Source organism: Lepidochelys kempii, chromosome 10 (assembly GCF_965140265.1).
Source record: "Lepidochelys kempii isolate rLepKem1 chromosome 10, rLepKem1.hap2, whole genome shotgun sequence".
Classification (NCBI taxonomy): Eukaryota; Metazoa; Chordata; order Testudines; family Cheloniidae; genus Lepidochelys; species Lepidochelys kempii.
This window is the reverse complement of record NC_133265.1, coordinates 7,702,900-7,722,267: the sequence shown is the minus strand read 5'-3', so window position 1 is coordinate 7,722,267 and position 19,368 is coordinate 7,702,900. Positions and strand designations below refer to the sequence as shown.

Sequence of the window (19,368 nt, the reverse complement as noted above, 5' to 3'; positions counted from 1 at the left end):
CCCCCCAGCCCCTTTGGTGGGACAGGGGAATGTTAAGCCACGATTTCTGCGTCCGGTGACTTTAGCACAAGGGTCACAGTATTTTAATCGAATTGTCTTTTCTCCGAGATATATGCTTTAACCGCATCCAGCTGCTTGTGCACATTGGGAAATCCAGCTGTAATACAGAAGAGCTCAATTAAGCGGAGCCAGCATTCCATTCAGTGGGAGGGGGAGTGGAATAACAGGGTGCTGGGGAAGGGTGACGGCAAGGGGAAATTAGCAATGCCACCTTTCTTAGTAGCTTTTAATAGCGTTTTTTGGTCATGTCTTTCAGAGGCTTTGGTTTTCAAAATAAATAAATAAAAGGTGCTGAAATGTTAATGATATCCACAGGACACTCAGCAGGAAATGAGAGCAATCTGGGACTAATAAAAGCAGAAATGTAATTTGTGCAGATAGACAAGGCTCAACAGACAAAGGTGCAGGCAGCTTCATTTAGACCTAGGCAGAGTTTTGCACATTCTGGCCTCGTAAATATGCCGCCCGATGCAACGGAACGAGGGGGGCGCAACCTTCCCTGGATGGGGCCGCACGGAATGTGGGGATTTTATGGTCGTGCTGGAGAAGGTGCAAAGGGGAGGGGGTAACCTTGTTTCATGGGCTACGTGCTGCAGGGGCCGTTGTGATGGGGATTTGTATCCGCGGTTGTTATGAGACTGGAATGAAATTGTGTGCCTGGGTGCATGCATGCATGTCTGACTGCATGTGGGGGGGGTGCATGCATGCACATGTTTTAATGCGTGTTTTTATGTGTTGGGGGGGTGCGTGTGGGTCGGTGTGGGGGTGGTTTGTTTTTAACAGCCAGCATGAAGTCTTTAGAGAAATGAGCAGATGACGGCTCAGATCTGCACCGAGAGAGAGACACCCGTGTCAAAAAACAGAGAGAGAAAAAAATCCCGCCTCTGAGCACAGCTCTGGTTTGACTCTCTCAGCAGGTGTCTGGTGTAATGTGTTAGATGCACCAACCAGAGCCGGAATCGAAGTGGGGAACTCGGGCGAGAGGCCGTTCCCTGTGTTAAAGTCATTTCCTTAATAAACACAGAGAGAGGACAGAAGGGAGACAGAGAGAGTGCTCCTCAGAGAATGGGAGCGGTATGAAGAGCAACTTGGGCTGGCCTTTCGGTGTGCCCCACCCCAGCTCCTAGGATGGGGCACTGGCCCCTTCTGTCACCACTCCTGGTGGGGAAAGCAGGCTGGCTGGCCAGGATATGGGCCCCCCACAAGCATTCACGGTGCTTGTGTTTAGGGCCAGTCAATCAACAAGAATGGGGATGCTGCCTCACTGTTAGAGCAATCAAGTGGGTCGCCCCCAGGTGTCTCCTCCCTTTTGTGCTTCCCAGGGGAGTCAGACCAACCCTTCTAACTCACGTGGAGGACTCCCCATTTTCACACAGCTAAGGCATTCCTCATTCTTTCCGTCTCCTCCTCCTCTCATCTCTGGGGACAGAGCTCGATCTGCAGGCCTTTCTCACCTGTTGTAGGAAACGTCTTTACAGCGCAGTTAGCTCAGGTAATTGGCCCGGGTTCTTCTAGCCTGGGTGGTGTGAGCGTCCCCTGCTCCTTTTCTGCACTCGCCCGTGTGTGTGTGTCTGGGGCGCATCCCCGGTTCTTTGTGCTGAGACACTCCAGGATTCTTTCCCAATCCATGCCGTCAGTTGTGGGAGAACTGGTCCCCTCCTTGGAGGGGAATTGTGGGAAGGCATTGGAGGACTATCAAGCTCTCGCATACATCCTCGCTGCAAAGTGGGTGTGTTTCAGCCCGAGTTAAACCAGAGCCTGCGCTCTCCCCTGTACCTCCAGCCACGTCAGGCAGTCCGGCTTTAAAGCACCTTGAAACCCAGGTCAGATGGTGTGTGGATGGTAGGGGGTTGGGGCTAAAACCCCAGGTAAGAGCCTGGGTTAACTGTGCTGTGACCGCATCCCCTTAGAGGGACCTCTCTGGTCACATCCCACTGCCTTTATTAGCTCCCCCTGGAAGGAGTCAGAAGGAAACCTGCATGACCAGAACCCTTCTCTAATGTGGATAGATCGTGTGATTTCCAGTGTGGGAATATACCTGCGCCTGGCCCCAGCGACAGGGGGATAGAGGAATAGAGGAAGCTGTGAGGGTGGTTTGGGGTGGGAGAGGCAGCGGTATCCCTTACCAAGGGGATTTCACGCACCACTCGCGCTATTCGGTTTTCTCTGGTGCTGCGCAAGGTGCAGATGAGCCAGCAGTAAATCCTCACCCCGGGCCCCTCCAGTGAAAGCAAGCTAGAAAGAAGCTGGTGGGGCCTGCTCCTTGCTACACCCCCTCTGTGCACCTCACAGGATCGAGCCCTTAATGTCCACGCGGACATACCTTTACCCTTTCGTTAGCATGCATTGTCTTGTTCACCACACGTTATCTGTTTATCTACGTAGAAGATGGAAGACATGAGGCAGGTACTGCCCCTTTCCTAACAGAATTGGGGATAGGAACCAGGGACGTTTTATGATGGCTGTGCCTCACTGCTCTTCTGATAGACGTCTGCTTCAAGGGGCAGACAGATTCCAGATGGTATCACACCAATTGAGGAGGTTATTGATTGGGGGGGGCAGAGAAGCAGAACCAGGAAGTTGAAATGACTTTCCATAGCAGAGCCTGTGTTTCTGTCCTCAGTGCTGATAGGTCAAATAATAACACAACAATAATGATTAATAATTTTTAAAAAAAACGAGGCATTGTAACCGGATTACAGGATCCTGAAATCCCAAGGGAGGGTGTGGGGGGAAAGGAGGGAGGATCGTTTTGCTAAGTGATTGCCAGCACTCGAGGGGCAGAGAGGGATGGGAAAACAGGTGCGTGAAACACTGAGCAACCTCACACCATTCAAGCCCCATCCAGACGCTGCCTGCATTGGTTGCCGTCCTTGGCAGATCTGAGCCCACAGGGATGCTGGGGCTGGCAGGATGGGCTCAGTGTTCCTGAACCAGAGGGTGTCAATAGACTGCAGCTGGTAAGGGAGAGAGAAGGGGGGAAAGGAATCGTCATTGGGATTTTTGTTTTGTTGTTGTTTTGTTTTCCTTTAAAGGCGGGGGGGAGGGAGGGGAGGTTTGACTGTAGCGCACAGTCGGGAGGCCTGCATTGCAAAACAACAGCCGCAATACAGGCACAAATCTCCGAAGTCTCGCACCGGCTTTTAAACAAACAACAAAATAATGTCCCCACCCCTCCTTCCCAAACCCAAGGTAAAAGAAAATGCTTCATTTGAATCCTCTCCTCTCTCTCGCTCTCTCTCTCTTCACAGATAACAAGCCCCAGCCATGCAGTCCTTTCGAGAAAGGTGTGGTTTCCATGGCAACCAGCAGAACTACCAGCAGACTTCACAAGACACATCACGCCTGGAGAATTACAGGCATCAAAGTCAGGCAGGGCCGAACTGCGAGCGTCAGAGGCTGGTGGCGAAGGAGTACTACAGTCAGCAGCAGCTGCCTTACCCAGGGTACGAGAACAGCGCCGCGGAGAAATATCACAGGGGAAATAAGCAATTGCCTGGCCAGCAGCTGCAAGGCCGGCCGGCCTTTTCGAATTACGCAGTCCAAGAGAACAGCCCGTACCCGGCCCGCTATTCTGGGGAGGAGAGCCTGCAGACCTGGGGAGCTCAGCAGCAATCCTTAGCTGGAGGAGTGGCGAAGTATGAGGAAAACTTGATGAAAAAGAGCCCGGCTCCCGCCGGCAGCAGGCAGTACCACGAGCAAACGGCTCAGCTTCCGTTCCGAACTCATTCCTTGCACCTGCCGCAGCAGCCGCAGCCGCCTGCCTTGACATATCCCAAGCTGCAAAGGCAGAAGATCCAAAATGACGTCTCCTCACCCATGTCCTTTTCCCAGACCAGCCACTTCACCCAGCACTCCCAGTCCCAGTTCCCAGCCTCTTCGACGTACTCCTCCGTCCCAGGAGGGAGCCAGGCAGCTCATTCGTATAAAAGCTGCATCGCGCCCTCCAGCCAACAGCACGAGCGGCCTCTTGGAGGTGCTGCGAACCTGGCATCTGGGCAGCGAGTACAGAACCTGCACGGCTATCAGGCAAACCGAATTAGCTACGACCAGCAGCAGCAGCAACAACAGCCGCCCTTGCAAGGAAGGCATCATGCCCAGGAAACACTTCACTATCAAAACCTAGCAAAGTACCAACATTATAACCAGCCAGGCCAGACCTATTGCCAGACTGATGCTCCTGTGAGGACGCCAGAGCAATATTACCAGACATTTAGTCCTAGCTCAAGTCATTCTCCAGCTCGTTCTGTTGGTAGGTCTCCATCCTATAGCTCCACTCCATCTCCTCTGATGCCAAACCTGGAGAATTTCCAATACAGCCAGCAATCTCTCAGCACAGGGTCTTTCGCTGCCGGCATCACTGACCACAGCCATTTCATGCCTTTATTGAATCCTTCTCCAACAGATGGGACGAGTCCAGATGCTCAGTCTGGGAACTGCAAAAACTTGCAGAAGGAGAAGATCCCTGAAAACCTCCTGTCTGATCTCAGTTTGCAAAGTCTAACTGCGCTCACCTCGCAAGTCGAGAATATTTCCAACACTGTCCAGCAGCTTCTCCTTTCAAAATCAGCAGTGCCCCAGAAAAAAGGCATCAAAAACCCTCCTAGGACCCCAGAACAGCTCAAAGGCCAACACTGTAGTCCAGAGAGCAGCACGTATTCTGCCGAGCAGGTAGGCACCCCCCTATCGGACCCCCTTAGCACCCCTCAGTCAGTACATGCTGAAGCTCAGGATGCCGATTATCTGAGCGGGTCTGAAGATCAACTAGAGAGAAATTTCCTTTATTGCAGTCAAAGCCGCAGTCCAGCAAGGGTCAACAGCAACTCCAAGGCCAAGCCCGAGTCGGTCTCTACCTGCTCAGTGACTTCTCCAGACGACATGTCCACGAAGTCCGATGATTCTTTCCAGAGTATTCATGCTAACCTGCCCTTGGAAACATTCACCAAGTACATGACCAATGAAAGGGAGTGCCCAAGGCTGCTTCTGAGTGCGCTGTCTCAGGAGGAGCTGGCTTCCGAAATCATTGTGCTACAGGACGCTATCAACGAGAAGGCAGACAAAGCCTGGGCCAACTCCCCCACTTTAAACAAAGACCCTGCAAAATCCCCCTTCCATGTAGAAAATCACAGAACGGGTCTGGACTCAATGGTTAAGAGCACATGGTCCAACCACGGTGACTCGGGTACACACACCGAACCCCTGAAATTAAACAAAGCCTCTGGGGGAAACAACAGTAAGGATTTCAGCGAAGAGGTTTATGAGAATGCCCAAGTGGAGTTTACAACAACTGAAACAAAGAATGCTCTTAAAGTCACCAGTTCCCTGGCGTATAATTCCAAACCCAGTATCCCAGCTGCTACTTCCAGTTCTGAGGCCGCCAGTTACAGCTGCTATTCAAACACCACGGCCAACTCAGTGGGTTCCGAAAACACCATGGAGCATTTTGACTGGCCAGATGAAAGCATCAGTGAATCATGCCTGAGGTGGAAGGAGCTTGGGCCATGTCTACAATCATCAGATCTTTCCAAGGGTTTGTTCCACAGCAAATTGGCTGGGTCTTGCAAAGAGAAAAAAAATGTCTGCTGCATGGATATATGTGACGGTGAACAATCAGCCAAGAATGAACAAGCCGAGGACTTCAGCCAGCAGCAGATGGGGGAGGAAGACACTTTGACGTATGATGAGGCCACCAAAGCAGATAGTGAGAGGTGGCTGGAGGATACCAGGCACTGCTGTTCAGGTGGGGACTTCAGCGAAATCCCGATGATATCATCTCCAGATCTGAAGGAGTCTGATTTGGAACCAGAAGAATATTCATCTCTGTGTGAGCTGGCTAGTTCAGAGCAGAAGTCTGTGATCTACGATACATCCCCACCTAAACCTCCTGAGAATGCTGCGGTGCTCTCCTCCAAGGATGTGCCGGTATCAGCAGAAGAAACTGTAAGCACAGTGGAGAAAGAAGATTCAGCTCCCTCCTCTCGTTTGTCTGGACAGTCTGTTATCCTCTTGGGCCCGGCAGTTGGCACTGAAACCAAGGTGAAAAGTTGGTTTGAATCTTCTCTGCCTCACATAAAACCTGAGGAGGACACAACAGTAGGTGAAAGCGTCCTCCAGGAGAAGACAGAGACCGAAACGACCTTGTCCGTTAAGGTAAAGAAGCAAATACTACCAGAAAATTTGCTGGCAAAATCAGAGTCGATCTCGAGGGGCAAGACTCTTCGCAGCAAGAGGGTCCATTCCAGGTTGTCAGAAGGAGAGGAATCCAGCAAACCAGTACCAAGCCCTTTCAAAGACATCCAGGCAGCTGGCATGGTGGCCAACACACGTGTAGAGCCAGATGGCCAGATGGAAACAACAAGCAAAAATGCCCATGGCCAGACTCCTAGGTTTCCAACTGAAGGCTTGCCAGCTCGGATGTGTACCCGCTCTTTCACTGCCTTGAGTGAGCCCAGGACGCCAGCCCCACTGGAAGGACTGAAGGTGTTGCCCCATCAAGAAAAGTTAGGGAAGAAACCAGTTTGTGGCATGAAGCAGAGAGTTGCTTTCAAAGCCAGGAAACGCACTGGAAGACCGGCCCCAAAAGTTGTTCAAAATCCCAGTGAACCCACTTCTCTCCTGGTCCCAAACTTGGTGCAGAACGAGGACTTTATTGGCCAAAAGGCTAAAGGCCTAGAGCCCCAAGACGCAGAGGTGAAGGACCAGAGATCCATGATCCTGCGGTCTAGGACCAAGACACAGGAGGCCTACACAAAAAGGAGAAGGGAGAAGAGGACTGCAGATGTCAGGCTCAAAAACTGTAAAACACCCAAGAAGCTCCTTTCAAACAACCATCTACCCCCCACCTTCAAGATCACACCCCCAGGGGGGCCACACAAAGAAGGGAAGGTGGGCAAAAGAATGAAACTCTCCAAATCCGGGCCTGGAACGGGCAGCAAACTGTCTGAGCGGCCGCTGCATTCGCTGAAGAGAAAATCCACCTTCGTGTCCCCTATCCCTACCAAAAAGAGAAATTTAGTTTTAAGGAGCAGCAGCAGCAGCGCAAAAGAGGAGAAGCCCGAAGCCTCCCCCAATCTCTTTAAAAGGATGCCGTCAACCAAAAAGGCGAGAGCTAAACTGCCCACAAAGAGCTCCTGCGAAGCAGCCTTGACGCCCCCTCCAGCTAAAGAACCCCCCAACGTCTGTATTAAAATCACCTCTCGGGCGGCATTTCAGGGGGCCATGAAGACAAAAGTGCTGCCCCCGAGGAAAGGCAGGGGCCTGAAGCTGGAGGCCATTGTGCAGAAGATCACCTCACCGAATTTAAAGAAGTTTGCATGCAAAACGGCCGCCGCTACTGCACACAGTAATCCTCTGAGCCCTGCCGGCGTGGAGAAGGAGCGGGCCTTAAAGAATGCAAGTGTAACCCCAGCGGTGGGAGAAGCGGGGCCATTAAACCAGGGCATGGCACAAAAGGCTCCTGCCGCTTCAGTAGCAGAGCAATTATGCAGAAATTCGAACAACAGACCCTTAAAAGGAAAACTAATGAACAGTAAGAAACTGTCCTCTGACTGTTTCAAGGGTGAGGCCTATTCATCTCCCGAGACAGCGCAGCACAACGGCAGCAGCATGGCTGCGAAGAGCATCAGCCTGCTGCCCAAGAAGAGGAACCGAAAAGGGAAAGCAGCAGCCTTCAGCGTGGCCAAAAACCCCTTGGACAGGCGGGCGCATCTCGCCCCTGCTCTGCTTCTGATGGCCAGAGAGCGGGCAGGCGCAGGGGACGCGCTGGGGAACGGGGAAGACGGACAACGGGACGGGAAGAAGCCGAAGACCGAGGACAAAGACTTGGCCAAGAATGAACCCCCCGAGGGGAGAAGCTCCCAGACCCAAACCCGGGTGCAGAAGCAGCGAGCGAACCACTCCAGCTACAATGGCTACTCCAAGAGACAAAGGAAACGGCACACCCGCAGCAAGGCCAAGAACGTGGCCGCCAGGTGTAAAAGCAGGGCGAAGCGGCAGCAGCAGGCCCCACTGCTTAACCCCGCGGAGCCCGAAATCAGGCTCAAGTACATCTCGTGCAAGCGGCTGCGGACGGACAGCCGAGCGCCGCCCTTCTCCCCCTACGTGCGGGTGGAGAAGCGCAACGAGTTCACCACCACCTGCACCGTCATCAACTCAGCCGGGGAGGAGGCCAGGCTCCACAAGGAGCAGCAGCCTTCGTCCTCGGCCCAGGCCCTGCTTCCCGGCGGGGCCTCCCTGCAGCCCAAAGCGGCGCTGCCTTTATCTTCCGCAATGCACCTGGGCCCAGTGGTGTCCAAGGCCCTCAACGCAGCCTGTCTGGTCTGCTGCCTCTGCCGGAACCCAGCCAATTACAAAGACCTGGGGGATCTCTGCGGGCCGTATTACCCGGAGCACTGCTTGCCGAAAAAGAAATCAAGGCTGAAAGACAAGATTAAAGTGGAGGGGCCGAGCGAAGAGGCTCCCGTGCCTTCGCCGGCAGAGAGAACGCTCAAAACGACAGATAATAATTGTACAACGAGTACAATCAGTGGGAAGCCGCCAAGGCTGGACAGTGCTGCTGACTCAGCGAAACAGAGCGCTCTCCGGTCGAGTTCCAGGGGGATGTTTAGGAAACTACAAAGCTGTTACTGCTGTGATGAGAGGACAGAGGGAGAGGAGGCGGCAGAGAAGCCCAGACGGCATGAGTGCAACAAAGCCGAGTCCCCGTCTCAGGAGCCAGTGGGAGACACGCAGGAGCACTGGGTTCACGAAGCCTGTGCTATATGGACCGCTGGGGTTTACCTGGTTGCAGGGAAGCTGTATGGGCTACAGGAGGCGATAAAGGTGGCTGCTGAAGTGGTAAGAGCCTCTCCTTAGGCTAAAGGGCCATTTGGAACGTGCGCACCCGCTCACCAGCCCTACACATCCGCCTCCCGTTAGCAAAAGTCCAGGATTGCCCAGATCAGAGAGGGCATGTCAACCCCACAGCTGTAATTGTGTTTGGGGCTGGGTGGGGGGGAGCCTTGCCATAAGACATAAGGATCGTATCCTCCAAACAAGTCTAACCACATTCTTTGCAGTCACTGGCAGGGGGAGTCGAGGTGTAGCCCTTTCGGAGGCCATCCTAGGAAAGGAATTCCAGTGCACATGGGGCTGCCTGAGAGGCAGGCTCAGATTTCCAACCCCGGGCGCCTCGCAGTTGTATCCTGCAAGGTGTCGAGCCCCCTCAGCTGGAGCAAAGGGTGCACTGCACCTGACACGATTAGGCCCTCGGGATAGCTAGCGCCCCGCCTAGGCAGGGCGTTCTTCTAAATGCCCCTGCTCTGGGTGTCCCCCCGTTTGAATGCAGGAGCAAACAGATAATGCCCTTTCTGGTATTGGACTGAAGGCTAGCGGGACCCTGTCGGGGCTCATAGAATGTTAAGGCCAGATGGGACCATTAGATCATCTGTATCTCGCAGGCCAGAACATTTTCACCCTGTTACCCCTGCACTGAGCCCCATGACGTGTTGCTGTTCTTCTGGGCATTTGATGCTCGTCCCAAATAGAGCCCATTCTCTAGCCATCCCAACAGAACGCAGCCGACTTTCAAATAGGGCAATTAAAAACCCCCATAGGGCCCTTTTCACCAGCGAAACGCAGGGCCCTTTTCACCAGCGAAATGCCACGTGCCCTCTGGTGGGAAGCCATTGGAAACCGGAACGCCAATTAATGAGCAGCCGTATCTCTTTAGTATTCATTTGGGGCCACATCCTGCCAACTCCAGTGGGAAGTCAGCCTGGGTAACGACTGCAGGGTTTGGCCCTGTATTGGGCTTTCCTTGGCGTCCCTAGACTTCCCACAGTGTTAATAAATAGAAGAGGAAGATGGAGGGGAAAGGGGATTTAAACATTCACCAGCTGAGTCTTATTAGGAAGAGCCAATACCTACCTCGTTTTGAGTCAGAGACATGATCCTTACGTGCTGCTGTCGACTGGCTCCAAATGGCACCTTAGCATGTTCACCTTCATCTCACCAGCCTCCACTGCTCTGGTTACATACCCGCTGTGCCCCAGGGGCATAGCGAGGTCTTGATGGGTGGCAGAACAGTGTCCCATGCCACCCATCCCTTGCCCCCCCTGCGGTTCCTGTGGTGTTGCACCCACAGTAAGCAGCAGCACCCCGGTACAGTTAGACAACAATGCGTTAACAGTGCGTTAATAAAAAGCCCGAGGAGCAACAATGAAAACCTGCCAATTGTCTTAAGAAATGTTGCTCCCAGGAAATTAAAAATAATGCACTGGCGTAAATGGGGTTTGTGTGGCGACAGGTATCCTGTAACCATGCCTCAGGCCTGGGCAGAAGCTGAAAACGGGGGGCGAGATTCTCCAAAGCACCCAAGTGATGTATTTGCACAAGTCCCATTGACTTTCGGTGAGACACATGCTCCTTTGAAAATCCCACCCAAGATGCCTATTTTGGCCTTAAATTAAACTTTCTTTGTGCGGGAAGGTGACCCTCCATGTTCCCATAAAATTGTGGAGATCCATCACCCGTGGGGACTCTGAGATCTGCTGGAAGCAAACTGTTCCACCTTTACTGCAACCAGCTTGGCTTGCGTCTCAGAGGTGCAATGCTAGCTAGGAACAGGGATGGAAGGGGAAGGGGAAATGGGATGAAGAAACAGAAGCTGCCTGGCCAGATTCCACAGTGACGGGCAGAGTAGGGGGGCAAAGGGACCCTTCTTCCTTCACTTCTACGCCTTTCCTTTTCTGTGCCAAAAGGATCTAATGCAAATAAGACGCAGGGGTAATTAACCACTGGGACAGTTTACCTAGGGAATGTGATGGCTTCTCCATTGCCAATGTGATGGCTGCTGCAAGCCCGTCAATCAATACTTGTTGTTTTTCTTTTAAAAAAAACACCCTTCTAGCTCCGCCAAAATTGGATGCAGGGGATAGTGGGTGACGTTGTCTGGTCTGGGCTATGCAGGAGGTCAGATTAGAGGATCATACTGGCCCTTGTTCAGCTGAAAGTCTGTAAATCCATGGTTTTACCAAAACACCAAGTAGTTTGAGGCTGTCAGTGGATATGCCACAGTGGACTGTTCTTACAATGTCCCTTAGCCTGGGCCATTTACGCTGTCTGGCGCATTTACACCTGTACCTAAGTGCGTCTCCTCATTCGTACACACACCGTTTCACAAGCAGAATAGACAAGCTCAAAAGCACAGTGATTATTAGCTTCTCCGGGCAGGGATCTCTTCTGTGCCCTCTTCTGTGTCTCTGAAGCACCATGCTCAGCAGTGGGGACACTGAACTGGTAATAATTCATCATCAGAACCTGCCGGGCAAAGGAGAGCCAATCAGGGCCAGATCCTCAGCTGGTGTCACTCGGCATAGCTCCATTGACTTCAGCGAAGCTAACCTGATTGATGACAGCCGAGGATCTGGCCCTCAGAGAGTAGAGAGGTATCACTGGGTGCAGATAATGGCATGTTATATGGCGTTCTGCTGTGTTTTTACAGCATGTCATTACTGTTATTTAAATATCTTTATGAACTAATCAGGGTTGGAACATTTTAAACATCCATTCGCCCTCTATCCCCAGCTGCAAAGTCCCTAAAGGGGTGGGTCTGTAGAAATTGCTCAGCCGTTCCTCATCTTGGACCCTCATTCACCTGCACCTCGCACTTGTACTGTTGTAAGCGATGTACCTTGGAATTGCTGAGACCCAGGACAGGGGAGAGGCAAAGGGCCAATTCTGCTCTCAAGCTCTGCTGTAGAGCAGGCTGGCATGAGTGAGCGGATGTGGCCCGAGGATATGCTAATGCAGTGAACCCCATGTCATGGCTAGGAACTGGTATCAGTTAGCATGAGGAGGGTGGATCCAAACAGTCAATTCCCCACAGTTCCAGGGTTTTAATCTTCCCCTTCTGGGCTCAGCTCCACTTGCACCCTTCCCTCTGGGCCTCTGCAGGTTGCTCAGTGCAAGGTGCCCTCTCTCTCCTGACCCTTCCACCTGCAGGTCCCTGGCTGGGTGTTCTCCAGCACTGCCGTTTGATGCTGTGTAGCATACACAGACTCCGAGTTGTACCAGGCCTTGTAAGGGACAGCTCGTGTTCCCAGAATGGTTCAGAAAGAGGACGACACCCAAAATCCATATACGTTTCGCATGCAGCACAGGGCGAGCTGGAGACTGGAGCACATGAAGAGCTGGGATTCTAGACCCAGCTCTGTCCCTGACTCACTGGGCAGCCTTGGACAGGTCACTCCACCTGTGGGTGCCTCTGTAAAATGGAGAGGATGACACTTACCTAGCCCACAAGGGGGTTGTGAGGATTAATGAATATTTGGGAACCACTTGGAGATCCTCTGGTGGAACGCACCAGGAGGGCAAAGTATTTTGACTGTTGTTCTACATCAAGCAAGTTCATTGGGCAGTCATCGGAAGAGTGTTTTGTCCCACCGCAATAAGAGGATTTGTCTCCCCTGACACACAGTTGGGTTGCATTAGCCCCACCCCATCCCAACACCGCACTGGGCTAATGCCCTTTTAGAACATAAATGGTTGCCACAGCCTCTAAGCATTCAAATTTGGGTCTGGTTACGGTGTTCTTTGGTCTGCAATTCTGGGTACGGTCAACGGAAATGGGGTGGTTAACAAAACTCAGTGGTAGGCCTTGGAGAGGACAGGTTAAAGGCTGTGTCCATTCCACAGGCTCACCAGTTAGTGGTTGTGGTAACTGGGACAGAATTCTTGAACTGCAGTGGGTGGAAAAGAGGCAGCAGTGCTATCCCAGGGACAGTGGGAGCAATGGAAGCATGCTCTGTTGCCAAATCCCCAGTAGAAGTAAGGATTACACCTCACCGTCATGGGGAAGTGAATGAGTTTGGTAAAGCTATTAGGACTCAACCAGGCTTTGTGGGGCTGAGGAACGAATGGGGTAAATCTGAACCTGGTGGGGATGTGAAACTGCCAGCTTTTTCCTGGCCGTTCTGTGGCTGTCAGGGGACTAGCTAGTTGCTGTATCTGGGATTTACTTTGCTGGACCTCACTGGATTCTCTCTCTCTTTTTCCCCCTGCCCCACTGGTGGATTTAAAGAGATGCTCTAGTTGCCAACAAGCAGGAGCAACCATTGGGTGCTGCCACAAGGGATGTGCCCAAACCTATCATTACGCATGTGCCATCGACACAGGTAAGGCTTGTTTAGGAGAGGAGGGATTTGGGTCAAGAGGGCTTGAAGGACCTCAACTTCCTGCTCCCCAGCGTTTGCTTGCTCCTGGCGCGATTCCCGAGTCCCATGCATGAGGAGAGTCATACAAGATGGGGAATAAGCCTCCATTTTGGCTGGCTCGGAGACACCCTTTCTGAGTGTTAACGCTCCATGTGATTTGGGGGTTCATAAGCGAGAGGCACGAGCACATTGCACCCAGCTCTGTGTGTGCTCCCCAATGCACTTCAGACCTGGCCCTCCGCCTCTGAGTTCCCTCAGCAGGTCGCCAATGCACCACCAATTCTGACCAGCGCGCCTCCTATTCCAGGCCTAGTCCCCCCTTCACAGGAACCACAGCTGGTCTAATGAGTTTGTATTATATCATGTTCTTGATCATTCACAGGGTGGCACTATGTGGTTAGAACAAGGGGGCTGGGAGTCAGGTCTCCTGCATTCTCCTCCTGCCTCCACCGTAGATATGTTGTATGTCCTTGGGCAAGTTACTCAATCTCACTGGGTTTTAGCTTCCCCCTTTGTGAAAGGGTGTAATGGTACCTCCCATTCATTCTCGGTGCCAGAGTTACTGGTGATCTGTATCGGGAAGGCTCCAGAGAAGGGAAAAGCCTTTTTAATAGGCCAGGACCAAGGGTGTTATTGTCTGCATGCCCCTGCAATCGATTTTGTTACCACCAAGTGTCAGTTTGCCATGCACGTGCGCCAGAGAGATGGGACGGTATTTATGTGGCAGTCAAAAAACACTGACACAGTCTTCAAAGTAATTTCAGCGTGGCACTGCGGGCACTTTGCCACGGCCAGTCTTGGAGCCTCCCTCAGAAAGGCAGGGTGAGAAAGGCAAGAAGGAATGAAGGGTGAGAGTGAAAGGAAAAGAGCAGTGTGGGGTGCTGGGCTGAGGGGGGCACTTCTGATCCCATCCCTGCCATCCGCTCCCTGGGGGACTGGGTTGAGTCCCAGACACATGCGGTGTCTCAGTTTATCCATGGGGGTCAGGACCCCGCTGCACGGAGATGTTGTGGGCAGTAAGCAGTTAAGGTAAAGGGGCCAGAGTCAGCCCTGTAGATCTCTGCAGGAGACCCAGGGTGGGGCCTGGTGTTGGGAAAGCGCTTTCAAATCAAAGCAGCCACAAGTGTTATTCCCCATCCCCTGTCTCTCTGTGTCCCATCCTCCTGGCGGCCTCGCCGGGGAGCTGTCGAGCTGGAGGAGGCTGTGAGCAGCCCCAGCCTCTTTTACAGCGTGCACTGCGGTACTGTCAGCCTTGGAGCCATCCACTGGTACTGGTAGCTTTCCCGCAGAGAGGAGAGGCCTGGAAGAGCTGCCAGCCCTGTTCGCAGCTAGCGCCAGCTCCCCCAGAAGTCACCCAGGCACATGTGCCAGGCTGGGATGGGGCGGGACCATCTCCACCGAGCAAGATCTCCCCAGACTTGACCCTCTGGACGGCCTGCGTCAAATCCCGCTCAAGCCACCAGGGGAATAAGTTTGGCCAGTCTCAGCTCAGCCCTTTGGCAGAAACTTGGCCACATGAAACCTCATTGCTCATTTAGCGCAGCGAAGTGCGGCTGGCAGGAGAGACCCGAGCTTGGGGCCAAGGGGCAATGGTGGGAGTGGGGGAGCAGAGCAGAGCCCGGTTCCAGGGCTTCAAGAGTAGGTCCAAGCTGAGGAGCTGAGGCACAGCTCTGTGGGTGCTGCAGGTCCAGGCTGAGGAGTCCTGGTGAGCCATGGGGGGCCTGGCACAGCCCCTGCCGGGCTTGGCTGACGTAAGCCGGGCTTCCCATCAGTCAGGAGCGGCCCCTCTGGCTGCTGGAGGAGGAGCAGTTATGGACACTAGAGTGAGTCCCATTCGGTCCTCTCCACTGCAGGACAAGGCCTGTGAGAAGGGGGAAATCGGCAGGGGTAGGGAGAAGGCTTCACAGCTCCACCACTGCCTCCAGCTCAGAGAACTCAGCCCCCGGGCTAATGGCGGGTGGAAGTGGGTGGTTGTGGGAGGCTGTGGGGGACACACGGCTGCCTCACCCGCACCCTCTAAAGTAGGGCTCTCCTTTCCATTCGCAGGTTGCTCATTAACTGAAGAGAACTTCTCTCTGAAATGTCCCAAACATAAGGTGAGCCCAGAGCCCCCCACCCAGGAATCTGTCCTCTCCTCCTGGCTTCCCTGGCCACAACCGCTGCAATTCTGTATGTTCCCCTGCACAGCTCCCATCCCAGCAGGCTGAGGGGAGCAGGGGCTGGCTAGGGTAGCCCTGCGGCCGCCCTCCCAGCCCAGGGGCTGAGCTCGTGGCCAGCCCTATGGAGCAGGAATCAAACCCAACGGCCTGCCTATCCCGCCTGGCCTCCAAGCCACCTCTGCACTCTGGCCGTGTCACCATCCTCTCCTGCCCCCAAATCTCAGCTCCCTCTGAAGCCTATTTATCCTGCTCTGTTGGCTTCAGCCTCTGGCAACTCGTCCCAGACCTCTGTTGCCCTCCTGGGGAAACGCACCCCCTGATTTCCCTTCCAGCTCCCAGAGAAACCGCGTCAAGCTGCCTCTAGATTCCTGCTCCGCCGGCGGCCTGAGCTGTTTGCGCCTGTTGGCGTTCTGCCTGGCATAAGCAAGCAGGGAACAAAGTGAGGTTGAAGCGGGAGCGTTGGAGGGCTTGTCACTGCTGCTGCCACCACCTCCCCACACAGCAACAGGAGACGGGCTGGGACTAAAGGGCTTTGTCTTCCCTCAAAGAGCTCGTTTCCAAATGCTGACCAGGGGCCCGGTAATGTAATCAGCGGTAAAAGCACTTCCTGCCTCTCTCTTTCCCCAGCTACAGCATGTGCACCTTATTACAGGCAATTAGACTGGAGGTCAGGGCTGCGCAACCAGGATCCAGACTGGGAACATGCCCACAGCTTGAGGGCTGAGTGTTTTGGATCGGGGGGGGCGGCAGGTTGGGCCAGGCCCAGCTGTCATTTGTAATCCAGTCAGGACAAGACCGGGCAAGTCATCACCAGCTGGTCTGATGAGTAGGAAGAAATGTACAGATGGGTCTGGTAGCTGCTCTGGGCACCCACGTGCCTTGCTGATGCCCAGGGAGGGAAGCCAGGGGCTGTGGCCCTGGGGGGAATGCATAGCACCCCGTAGACGAAAGGGCTCCCGCTAGCGGATTTGTTAAACTGAAGTTGCAGAGTGTATAGCTGAGGCTGGAGTGTCAGGAAGCAAGGCAGTTCCTCTGGTTCAGGACCAGTGGCGAAGAGGACACCTGTCCCAGCGTGGGAAGGACAGGTCAGCAGCAGGGGGAGATGCACGTGTCCCTTTCTCTGGAAGACTCTGAAGGGAAAGGGAGGTTGGGGAGGGCAGGATACCCGCAAGCCAGCAGATGGCTAGCATGGCACTGAATCCAGAGGGACAAGCCAGAGGAGGGCAGGTTGCTAAGAGATGAGTCTTGCTGCCCCCCGGTGGTGGCTGTTCTGTCTATCCAGCTGACGGGCTTCAGAGTGCTGTTATTTTGCCCTGTGCCCGGCGCAGGTGAGCAGTGCCAGGGGCAGGGTGAACCCAGGGAGTCCTCGAGCTGTCAGCAGCCACCTCCGGCTGCCTCATGCCACACTGTTCCCTGCATGCTGGCAAAGCCAGGCCTGGAATTCAGCCAGGTCAGCCGGAAGGCGACACCATTCCCCCTCCTCCTTGGCGGGGCTGGGCCCCCCAGAGCAGCAAGTTAACCTTTCGGCTGCCGATCCATTAACCTGTTTGGTTTCTTTTGCAGAGGCAGCTGTTATAATCCATCTGCCGGGAAGTCGCCCCGCCGCCAGGCCCAGGTCACCGCAGAGGCTCCTTGGTGCTTGTCTCACCGGTGGCTGCCAACGACAAGACCCCACAGGGAAAGGCAAGGACGAAAGTGCAGAATGTACCCATCTGCGTCCATTCCCCCGTGCAATAGTGTTTCCCTGGGACGGGGGAGCACCCAGAATACAGGCCAGGTGGGAAGCCAGTTCCAGGTTCTACTTCTACCCTTCTGCTCCCCGCAACACGCTACCAGAGCCATTCCGGATGGGCATGGAGATCTAGCTCCAGGGTCTTCTTGGAACTCTATCCAGAGCCATTCCAGGTGGGCACGTAAAAGCATTTCCACGTTTTTCTCCTTCCCCCCTCTGAACTCTACCCCGGAGCCAGTGGGCAAAGAAATTCAGTTCCAGGTTTTTCCTCCTCTCCCCTTTAGGACCTGTAACTGACACTGATAGTAACATCTTTCACCTGGGACAAGGCCCCAGGTAAATCCCGGCCTGGAGCATTTTCAGCACCTCCCCTTGAAGTGGATTCTGGGTATACCTGCTGCGGTGGGACTCCCTTGACCAGAGAACGAAGGCGGCGCGTGGACGGTGGCTTCTCTGACCCGGTCCCAGATGATGCAAATAACAAAACCCATGGCAAATACAGACTATGTTTCAGAACTACATTAGCTGCACAGGGGTGGGGTGGGGTGGGGGTGGGCTGGGGCGGGGTGGGAGTACAGTGTAAAAGGGTTACTGACGATGTTGTCTTACTCTGGAACAGCTGGACTATGGGAGCTTTCCAGTCCTCCATATCTCACTCTGATCTGATCTGAGATGTTGCCTTCAGCAAACCTCATGGTGTCTGTCTGTATATATGTGCTCGACATGAGAAAAAAAATGGCCTGATGTTTGAAACAACACTTTGCTCTTTTGGTTTGGTTTTTCATTTGCAGCCCCGGTCCCCTGCCGCGAGCCCCGGGGGTGGGGCGTGGGGGCAGGCGGGGGCCGACTGGCAGAGGCTGCTGCGGGAGACACTGGGGGGCGGAAGTTGGCATGTGCATGGGGAGGCGGAAACGCGGTTTTGGCCCTTGGAGGTTCCCCTGCTGCAGCCACACTGAAGGCTGGGCTGTTTCTGGACGGGAAAAGGGAGTTGGGGCTCATTAGAATGATCTCAACCCCACCTTCCTGCGTTGTCTCTGGGCCTTCAGCGCCTCCCTCCTGCCCCCGCTGCCTCTGGACGGGACTTGTGTACTGGGGTGTGTCGCTCTAGGGGGAGCCCTGTACGCACCCGCAGCAGCTTGGGCAGGGAGTGACAAGCAATACTTCTCCATTAGACCAGTCTGGACCCTGCCCTGGCTGCTGGCTTCAGCAACCCAGCACGCCATCCTTCCCTCTGTACCCAATGCTGCCTGCAGCTGCTGTGTGCCATGCAAGAGTCCCAATCCCTCCCTCCTCCCCCGCCATGTGTGCTGGGGAGCTTTAGGGCGGCCCTTTCCCCGCTGCTTGGGCTAGATAAGAGTGCGTCCTTGTCATAACCAGGAACCACAGAGTGACCAAGGTGCTGGCAGCTGGGTTTTAAGGAGCAGATGTGGATTTTGGTGCTAGTCCTCGTCACCCTGCTGGGCAGGGATTTGTCAGATCTCACCCTCTCCGCAGGGCTGGCCTGGCTTGGTACGTGGCTGAGAGGCCACCTTCGCCCACCCAGCACCTTGCCCTGTGGGTCACACCAGGGCCAAGCTCCCATCTCTCCGATGTGCTGAAAACTGGACTTCCGGGCCACTCAGACCCCCCCCCCCCCCCCCAGCATTTTTCACAACAGCCGCCCCTTGTGGCCCGGCACCGGCGGGAGCTCTGGCGGGTGAAGGGCCCTGTGATGAGCTGTCAGCGGAGCAGACAGTTCAGTCGCTGAGCAGCTCTAGCCTGAGCTGGCCCAAACAGCCGCTGGCATGCTCTTAGAAACAGTCCCATGTGGCGGGAGAGGTGATGGGGTCTGCAGTGCCCTCTCTCGTTGCTGGGCTGGGTGACCCCCGGGGCTGGCTAAGTGGGCTCCAGCTGGAGGCAGCTGGGGCTGGAAGCAGTTCTAGCTTTGCTCCCGTCCTTTTTTAAAACGAGTGAGTCCTGAACTCGCACACGCCCAACCAGGCGACCTTCGAGCGCCCCTCGTTAGAATCGCCCTCGGTGAGCAGCCAGCAACCATTTAGAGCTGTAAGAATTTACCAGTCCCTTCCCCTGTGCGCACACACTCCCCTGCCCCATTAAATGGGCATACAGGTGCCCCGTATCTTTGGTTCCCCAGCATTGCTGGTTGCAGAGACACTTGTGTAACCGTGACCTGGCCCCTTTGCCACTTAGCTGATTCACTCCATGATGTCACAGCCCATTTGTT

General features: G+C 54.3%; 1 protein-coding gene across 6 annotated transcripts in view; it reads left to right on the top strand.

The window, feature by feature from the left end:
- Positions 1-17,679, top strand: part of RAI1 (retinoic acid induced 1) — a 133,815-nt gene extending 116,136 nt beyond the window's left edge. For 4 of the 6 annotated variants that reach the window (XM_073361837.1, XM_073361838.1, XM_073361841.1 and 1 more), the window contains 4 exons: positions 3,312-8,895; positions 13,121-13,214; positions 15,300-15,349; positions 16,976-17,679. In XM_073361837.1, coding sequence (XP_073217938.1) covers positions 3,328-8,895; positions 13,121-13,214; positions 15,300-15,349; positions 16,976-16,990 — 5,727 coding nt within the window. In that variant the 5' untranslated portion in view covers positions 3,312-3,327 and the 3' untranslated portion in view covers positions 16,991-17,679. Of the gene's footprint in view, positions 1-2,905; positions 3,021-3,311; positions 8,896-13,120; positions 13,215-15,299; positions 15,350-16,975 lie in introns of those variants that run through there. The other 2 variants (XR_012161085.1, XM_073361840.1) reach the window with 2 other exon arrangements.
- The last annotated feature ends 1,689 nt before the right edge of the window (positions 17,680-19,368 follow it).